The following is a 10,000-nucleotide window of genomic DNA, read 5'->3' on the forward strand; positions in this document are numbered from 1 at the left end:
ATCAAAAATTCTCCTAGAAATGTTTCTGGCTGCATCTATGAAATTCCTTATAAAAATGTGATTAAATATATTATGGACAAACTGGAAAATCACTTTCACAACGAAACAAACAAGACCAATATTCTGTGAGAACTGGCCAAATATCAAACGCATAATTTGTACATATGAATGATTCAGATCATCTTATTAACTGGAGTGAAGCAAGGTCTTTAGTCCCGTGCAACGACACAGTTAAAAGGAATATCATCGAATCTTATTTTATCCAGTCAAGTAGTGAAAAAGTTCTAAATTTAAGTCTTAGTTTGTTTAAACTTGATGCCTTCATAATTACAAAAATTGTTGATAAATATAAGCAAAATTAGTATTCAGTTTTATACATGTTTCTGCAATTTGAATGGGTAAGATTCCACATCTCTTATGTTAAGTATTTGGTTCTTGTTTGTGACCGCTTGACCCCGGATTTTCCTGGGTTACCCTTTTGTTTATTACCCCTTGGCAATTAACGATCTGGTATTCAATTTTATTCACGTTTTTGGATTTTGTATGGTTAACTTTCATATCTCTTGTAGTTAGGCCTATGTTTTAGTTTGTGACTACTTGATCCCGGATTATCTTTCTGTTTATTACCCTTTGACCATTGACCATCTGATATTCTTGTTCTTTTTGTTTACTTTGTAACCTTCCTTTTATCTGTGTCTCATTTGTGCCCAGACAATGCATTAATAAATGTGAACGCGCTTGGTACTGAAACTTCTGCCGTCATTTTCCAGTGGGATTCGCTTATACACTGAAGCACATATATATCACACCGTGATTTATATACAAATGTCGATTAATATCCAATTCACACTACTTCGGGAATATCCCAGAAAGGGAATTATCACCGGAGGGGAATTTTTTTAAGTGATAAATGGATCGGTACCACCGGGTCTTGATCCCTCGACAAACAGTACCTTCCAACGACTCCATTCGATGGCCAGACCATTGAGCCACCAAGAGAAGTATAAGTTAATGCTGAATCTGCCATACTTATTTGCCCGTCGAGAGCAGGGAAACTGTACTTGGCTTCGGCATTAACCTGCCTCCACCATGATAGCTCATTGGTACATTTGGAATACACAGCTCTTATTATGAAATTTTTATCACACAGTGATTTATATACAGTCATGAAGCGTGGTACTTCAGGAATATCCCAGATGGGGAATTTTTTTAAGTGATAAATGGATCGGTACCGCCAGGTCTCGATCCCTTGACACACAGTAACTTCCAACGACTCCATTTGACGATCAAACCATTGAGCCACCAAGAGAGGTATAAGTTAAAGCTGAATCTGCCAAACTTATTTACCCGTCAAGAGCGGGGAAACTGTACTTGGCTTTGGCATTAACCCACCTCCACCATGATAGCTCATTGGTATATTTGGAATACGCAGCTCTTATTATGAAATTTTTATCACACCGTGATTTATGTACAATGATAAACAGATAAATTTCTGACTCACATCAGGATCAAACCCAGGTCTTTCAATTGAAAGCCAAGGGCGCTGCCCACGTGGCCTAGTGGTCAGTGCCCTTGGCTTTCAATTGAAAGACCTGGGTTTGATCCTGATGTAGGTCAGAAATTTATATATACATAATATACATACAGTAATCTATATATATATATATATATATATATATATATATATATATATATATATATATATAATATATATATAATTTATATATGCTCATGCACACATACCTTCAGTTATGTTTCGAGTTTTTTTTAAGTGACTGAATTTTGTCAAAAATTAAATGGAAAAATAAAAATCAACACATCTTGTATGTCCCTGTACATTGCCAATAACAATGTTAAAATGCCATAGAAAATGGAACAAAGTGCCATATTATATATGTACAGTATATATATACTGTATATATAAAATATATATACATATATATATATATATATATAAAATTATACACACACACTTATACATACATACATACACCACCCTGCTTACGAATTTTCAACATACAAACATTCAGATACAAATGGGATCACAAATTAAAATTGTTCAGAGTGCTCCCCTTTGCCACCCATAAGTTAAAATTTTGTTTCGCGTGCCTACTCTGTACATACAGTACTGTGTGTGCAGTGCATTGTGTTTTAGGATGAAAAACGTACAGTACTTAAAAAGGTATGAAGAGTACAGTAACCAACTTTCAAAAAATTCAATATACAAACAGCTGTCCGGAACATAACTCGTTTGTAAGTAGGGTTGTGTGTGCGTGTATATATGTCTGTGTATATATATATATTGTATACATATATATACAGGCAGCCCCTGAGTTACTACGGAGATCCATTCCTGAGGCGGCGACTTAAGTCGGATCTTAACTTTACAAAATATATAAAAATGAAAAAAAAAAAGGGGGGTGAAAGTCTTACCTTAATCCAGTGGTTGGCTTGCACGCTGGAAGGATGGTGACATTTACTTATTAGCATGAGCAGCTCAGAAACTAGTACCCAACTCAATGTCACCTTAACTTCTGGATCGCCTTCACTTCAGATTGTCGCTTTAAGTTGGATACGAATTTTTTTTTTTAATATTTTTGAAAAGCATTGTAAGATCGGATTGACTTGAGTTAAGATAGTCGTAACTCGGGGACTGCCTGTATATATATATATATATATATATATATATATATATATATATATATATATATATATATATATATATATATATTTGTTGTATATGGTTGGCATTCTTAGTTGGTTGTGAGAATTTGTTGAGTTGTCTGGATCTTGTCAGCACTCCCAGCTGCTTCTGCAGATGTTTTTATTGAAATCAGTTCATTTTAAATTCAAGGTAGAGCCTGTTGAATCTGTTTGTGTGACTACAACCCCAAGTGAACTCTTCAGCATAAATTGGTGAAATTTCTGGGAAAATGAAGGATTCTTGTTCAGCAAACAGTATAGTTGCTAAAATAGTACTTATAGAACATATATTTAAAGGATAGAGTAAATGGCATGGAAATAAATAAACATGATTATCAGAAACATGACAGGAAAATTGTCTGTAAAGAGAAAAAGAGTAGGTGTGAGAGGAAAACAAGTGGGAGCAGTAATTGTTCAACAATTAACTATAGGTGTATTTTAGTAAATTTAGACAGCTAGAAAGTGCAAAAAAAGTAATTCTTAGGTAAGAGAAAGTTTCAGTGTGAACAGTGAAATTAATTTTACTTTAGTATGTGAGTTTTTTGAGTTATCAGAATTACAATTACAATAAAATTAAAATAATAATCTCACAAACCCACTGGGCCACCATTATAGGAGTTGAGTATTTTATCTCAAGAAGCCCAGTTAAAATAATAATAATAATAATAATTCTCATGAATGCAAGCCAGTTTTACATAATGTACACACGTGCTCTCACTTTCACTATAATTTTCGTCGAACATTCATAAAAGTGAATCTTGATATCCACTTGTAACAGAAAAGTTGTTAATGGAAAAATGCGTGAAGAATTTTTAGTAATATGTCTGTTTATTACTTTTATTTACATTTTATTATTTATTTTGGATGTTGATTGTCTAGGCCATGTTTAAACAGCAAAACTTATTTTTAGTTTTGATTCCTTTTTTGCACTTAATAAATCTTGACAATTTTATTGGAGCTGATTGGAAAGAATGGCCTAAAGGAGATTTCAGTTAATATCATGGTTTTTATGTTTGTTTAAAGCATCATGGTGTTAATATTTAGTACTGAAAACACAAGAATTTTACTTGAAAGCTATTGACATTGTACATGAGATTTACAAAGAAATCTGGCAAATTTCAAGCATAGAAATATCCATAAAAGTGCATGATGATCTATCTTTTTTATCCATGGTATTAGCTTTAGTCCCAGAGTTTTTATTATTTATTAAAATATATAGTCCAGTGACCCTTTATTGACTCATCTCACTAGGGGGAGATGATAGATCGCATTGAGTATCATGTTGAGCATGCAGTGGATTATGTCCAGACTGCCACACAAGACACAAAAAAAGCAGTGAAATATCAAAGTAAAGCGCGGCGGGTAAGTCTGTTGGTTTTCCACTTGGGGAGCACAGGAACGACAGCAACGGTGTCTTAGGTGTGGAGATGTGCGCGTTGTCAGGAGCCTGCCTTTGGGTTATAGGTAGACTCTGTACATAGTTTACCCCCTTTGTAGGTTGGCATGATGGAAGAGTAGTTCACCAATGAGGTACTTTTTGTAGTCTTTTCTTTTTTTCATTAGAGGAATGACTTAACAATAGGCCGTCTTGCCTTACTAACTGTCAGTGTGATTGCTGCCTTTGACCCAAATATGAGATACACCTATGACTGAAAATCTCTGCTGTGGTTCAAAGTGGTTATTCACATGCCTTAGATGCTTCTAGAAGGGACAGTTTAATATCCGAAGTCTGTTGAAACCAACATTGTCATTCAGGATTTTATCAGTTTATATTTCTTTCTGCTATTTAATTAGTCTTTTTTTTTATTGTTTCTGAATGCCAATTTTGTGCATTACATGTCCTTACCTATAACCCAGTGTAGGCTTTGCACATCACACACATAAAAGTATGTACACTACAGTAGCCACAGAAAGTTCATATCTGTATAGGTGTATAGTAGCCACCACCATAAGGATTTTTTTTCACATGTGGTGATGATTGTTGCTGAATGTGTCATCATTAATTGTTTTTTGTGTCTCTCTGCCTCTCTCCTCTCTGCCTGCTTCCCTCACCAACCCACGATTGATCGATCAACTACCAACCACTAGGGGGAGATGATTGATAGGATTGAATATCACGTAGATCAGTCCGTCGAATATGTCGGCAAAGCTATGGAGGACACTAAAAAGGCACTTAAGTATCAAAGCAAAGCACGTAAGGTGAGTAATTGCCAGTTTTTCACTTTTATATTATCATTGCAGCTAGATGCTAATGTATTTTTTCTTTCTCTTTTTTCACCCTTATTTCCTCCATATATATTTGACCCATCCTTATTACCCCTCATGCAATATTTCTTACTGATAATCTGCATGTTTCCTCTTTGCATGTTTTCCTTTGGCAATATGATTCTGTATCTTTGGGATCTCTCTAATACTGTTTCTTGCCTCTGTAATGAATTGCTTGTGCACTTGTCTTTTTATATGTTCTGCTCTCACTTGATGTATTGCATGTTCACTGCACTCTGCATCTTGCATGAACACTTGACTGATACTTCATTATGCTCTGGTTACTTACAACCCTGTGTTAATTGTGCATAATGATTTTTATGATTAATCAATTGTGATTATGTTCTCTGTTAAAAATGCCTTATTATTATTAACATTCTGCAACTCTTTTTCCTTTCTCATGTTTACTTGCAACTGTTTAAAATCAAACACCCTTAACAAACAAACCTATTAATTGGTCTTTACCTCTGAAACATATACAATGTGTGATGACTGTCTCCCGGTGCTTGTTATTATTATGTCTGTTTACTTGGGTATTACTGGCTTCCAAACACTTGACTGCTGCCTTTCCCTATAATCCCTCTTGATGCCTCCAACAAAACCATTTATTTGGTATTTCCTACCTTATGTTTTCCCTGGTTTGTATTGGTGATAAAACACTATTTATCCGCTCCTCTCCTCTCTCACTGCCATTGTGTGACCCTTTTTCTTTTTTTGACTGTTTAATACTTGTAACCATCATCATACCTATTTCCTGACTCCTGCAATTAACAACTGTCCATTGTGATGAACATTTTGTAAAGTCCTCTTCATATGTCTTGGGTTTCTTTGGTTTTCAATTTTTTACTACCACTAACTTTCCTCAAACCTGGCCTTTTATTCCTAACCCCCTCTGATTTCTTTCTATCCTGCCTATCTCTGTTGTCTTGAATCCATGTGTTCATCATTCACATCCCGGAATCCTTAAACCTATCCTGCATCCTACATTATCCTAACTCCTGCAAACCCAATCCCTCCACAATCCCTGGCCACAACAACAGGGTGAACTGATGAATAGGATTGAGAATCACGTACAGGAAGCACAGGACTATGTGGATACTGCCAAACAGGACACAAAGAAAGCCATCAGATACCAAAGCAAAGCGCGACGGGTAAGTAACCAAACTTATTAAATATACTATTACATGGGTGTGGACAGCTCTTAAGGCTGGGTTGCTTGGTGGTTGTAAGCGCTTTTAACCATCTTTTCTGCGTTCTTTCTTTTGGGTGTGTTAAGAATTGGTGTTGTCAATCTATCTTAATAGTGTATGTTTTTTAATTATTATTAGGGCATCTCTTTAGTTTCTTAGTGTGACTAGATCAGCAGATTATATTTTAGGCTTCTTGTAACCTAGACTGTCCAGTATTTTACTATAATTATGGATTGCCAGAGATAAGTGTTAGCTGACAATTTCAGACTGATCTTGGCACAGATGAAAACATTTGAATGAAGAAGAAAAAAATTTATTATCCTAACATATAGGCATTGATGAACAGGACACATCTCTTTATATTTTTTTTTTTACTTTTACTTTTTGTTTTGTTTCATAGCATTGTAGCCCTTTTTTCTTAGAATGCTGAAAGGTGTTTTCAGGAAAGTATAACTACAGTTGTCAAATCAGATATAATCCATTATTAGCTTTTGTATTTCTACAGCATTAGCCTTTACTCTAGTGTACTACTGTGCTTTTTTTTTCAATAGTTTGTAGGTTTTCGAACAATACAGTAGGTAAAGTAGTTGTACACGTGGAAAATGTTTCTTTTCAAAAATTCAGTTACTGATTAGAAAGCTATACAACTTCTGTGATTCAGTAACATAAAAATTGAAAAATCTGTTGATTTTTTCATTATAGAGTACTGATTAAAACATTAGTTGAAAAACCAACTTTTAACTCTTAACACTTGCAGACTTGAATCCTTTCTTGCATATTTTTTACTACTGTACTAGAATTTGTAAAATGAGGTTAGAGAAGTGATATGATGACCAGCTTGCTGCATTGTAAACAATACTTGCAAGCAGTGCAAAGTCTTAAGAGGAAAAGCTTTATTTCTGGGTTGCACATACTGTACCACGATTTGTGGACCATCTTAAGTCAACCAAATTATTTTCATAGCTGTATGTGTCAGGAAGCAAGAGAAAAGTAACTGTTAACAGATATTTGCCCATTGAAATATTCTGTTAAAGAATACATAAATGACTTAAACATAAGTAAACTTAGGGTAGAGAAATTGGTTGGAGAAGATTTTGCTGGATATGGCAGGAGTTACATTGTTATTTGATTAAACAAAATTTAAATATATTTGAATTAGACAGAGTCGTGAAAATATGGCAGCAAACATAATGAAGACAATTAGGTTTCATAAAAATTTGTCATTCTGACCATTTTATGAATTAAAATTTTCCCAGATCAATATATACTGTATGTATGTATGTGTGTGTATATATATATATATATATATATATATATATATATATATATATATATATATATATATATATATATATATATATATATTTTTTTGACATAGGAAGAACTTATTTTTAGTAGCTGCTGTGAGTTCTCAAAGCAGTTACACTCTCATGGTCCTCCCAGGGCTCTGTAAGATAGACCAACCAATTACATGGTTGGTCATGGCTAGAATATTGCTTGTTGTCACAGTGATAGAATATAAAGGAATCAGGACAAGAGGGCTCTATCTCGTGTCCTACAGCGACCGCCTCGGCTTCCACTACGTCTCACTTGCAGTGTGCCAGCAGCATACGTCGGCCCTCTTCATTACATGCCATGCCTGTGCGAGATGACTGTTCACCCCGTCCCATGCCTTTTCATCTGGGAAAGTGGGTGGGTTTGAGGATTCTCAGTGGCTACCAAAAAAGGGTTTTTCCTGCATCAACACCTGTTTTTATTTATTTATTTTTTTTTTAGCCACTGTTTGTTCTCAAAGGAGCTTACAAAAGAAATTGACAGGTGACAAAATGGCTTAGCTCCTAATAAATAAATCCCAACAACCCAGATTAATTTTTGGTGCAAGGTATAGTCACAGGTTATTACCACTGTCTTTATTCTGGATACCCATAGGGTTTGTCAATACTGTAAAGAACAGGAAACAATACACAAACCAATATATGTATTATATCTTTGCGGTTTGAAAGTGGTTTACCGAACTATGTTGGGTCTGGATGCAGGATAATTGCGCCTTCCCCAGCAGTGTCTCAGCATGACAATCATTCTTATGGCAATAGTGTTCCAGGAATTTTTTATTTAAGGTAAAGTCACAGGTTAAGTGTTTTCTTTATATCGGATACCCATTAGGCTCTGGCAGTAAAGAACAAGAGACAACAAGGCTATGAATGCACTGTGTTATCCATTGTGGTTCTAAAGTGACTTGCCTATTTATGTCCTGTCTGGCTGCAGGATTATTGTGCCTTCACCAGTTCAGGAATACTGCCTCTTAATAACCACTCCATACACTCAGACTTCTTTGAAGGAAACATTTCCAAAGAAAGTTAACAATGTACTCACCTTTTGGATGCCATGCAACTGGGAAGGGAGTGAGGATCTGCCTTCTTAATGAGGGCCACTAAAATAATTTTCAGCCCATGTTGAGAGAGTGGTTTGTTTGTGCTAAGGTGTGGGAAAAATCGGGCCTTTTGGGATGTTTGCCGTGACATCTAGGTAAAACTAAAATGCTTAATCGGCCATAATATTTTATATGATATACTGAGTTCCTGTATCAGGAAAGGGGAGAACAAAATCAGCAATTACTATGGTTAGAATCAGTTTCAAAACCATAAGACAAGGGTTCCGCCAATGATGCCTTGTATGCCATGATTGTTGAAACAGCAGAGGTGCTTGACCCCAAAAAAATAAAAAATGTAAAACTGTTTTAACAGATTTCAACTGGGCTCTGTGTGGAGGTAATCTAACCAAATTTTCCTTACAGAGTGGTATGTGGGACAGATGAAGTCTTTAGTTTTTGCACTAGGTACCTACCAATGCTAGGCAAATAATCTTCACAGTAAACTAGATTTAATATTCCACGTGAAGGTCACAGCTCAGAAAAGATGATAAGTAGACAACTTCCCCTCCTTCTGTCTGGGATAGAACAACAGACAGCAATATAATCTACAGTATTCTTTTGCCTGTTGTGGAAGAAATAAGGGTCCAATTACCATTTGGCTAATTCAGGGCTACTAGGCAAGCGGTTCCATTGAAAGCTAGTACAGGCAGTCCCCGGTTATCGGTGATCCAATTTACAGCACTTGTCTAGCAACAAAAATCAGCAATTTTCAGCACCAGTATGCGGCGATTTCCGTTTATCAGCACCAATAATCGAGTATTGGTGCAGATACATACTTAACAGAGGTGTCAATCTCCAGTTATCAGTGCTGAAAATTGCCAATTTTCGGTTATCAGCAATTTTCGCTTGTTGTCACGCTGTCAGAATGGAACCTGCGGCCAATAACTGGGGACTGCCTGTGGATTGTTCAAATCTTTCAAAATTTGGGACAATGAAGGAAAAAAGGTATATTGTCCTCCGTTTATATCATTCTCCGTTCGTTCCAGTCTTGTAAAAATGCATCGCTTGTTATTGCCTGACGTCCAGATTTAGAGGCACATACACTGGAAAGTTGATGGTTCTCTCACATGTGGCAAACCGGTCCACTTCCAAATTGTGGAAGCATGATGTCAGCAATTACTGACTTGAGAGGCTCAGCATAAGCCTAACCTCTTTATAGAAGACATTAGTCATATTGTCTAGGACCAACAAAATGTTAGACCCTTCTGGAGGTTTCGGTTTTTTGTGATGAAAAGACAGCCAATAGCTCCAGGAAACTGGTATGACACTCCAAGCAGGTGATCATCTTCTCTCTAATCCTCCCAATGGCCTCCCCAACCTGCCAAGGAGGCATCTGTATGTATTATCACTTATACGAATGGTGCACAGTCAGGTCGGCCTGTTTGCCAGAGACCTCTTCCAGGTCACGGAC

The 10,000-nt window shown here is 36.0% G+C and overlaps 1 protein-coding gene and 1 long non-coding RNA gene across 11 annotated transcripts in view; one reads left to right on the plus strand and one right to left on the minus strand.

The window, feature by feature from the left end:
* Positions 1-10,000, plus strand: part of Syx1A (Syntaxin 1A) — a 426,953-nt gene that overhangs the window by 322,346 nt on the left and 94,607 nt on the right. For 5 of the 10 annotated variants that reach the window (XM_067111170.1, XM_067111167.1, XM_067111169.1 and 2 more), the window contains exon 8: positions 6,009-6,119. In XM_067111170.1, coding sequence (XP_066967271.1) covers positions 6,009-6,119 — 111 coding nt within the window. Of the gene's footprint in view, positions 1-4,791; positions 6,120-10,000 lie in introns of all 10 variants that reach the window. The other 5 variants (XR_010854459.1, XR_010854460.1, XM_067111171.1 and 2 more) reach the window with 2 other exon arrangements.
* Positions 1-10,000, minus strand: part of LOC136843134 (uncharacterized) — a 113,680-nt gene that overhangs the window by 2,950 nt on the left and 100,730 nt on the right. The window lies entirely within an intron of this gene.

This window comes from Macrobrachium rosenbergii, chromosome 11 (assembly GCF_040412425.1).
Source record: "Macrobrachium rosenbergii isolate ZJJX-2024 chromosome 11, ASM4041242v1, whole genome shotgun sequence".
NCBI lineage: Eukaryota > Metazoa > Arthropoda > Malacostraca > Decapoda > Palaemonidae > Macrobrachium > Macrobrachium rosenbergii.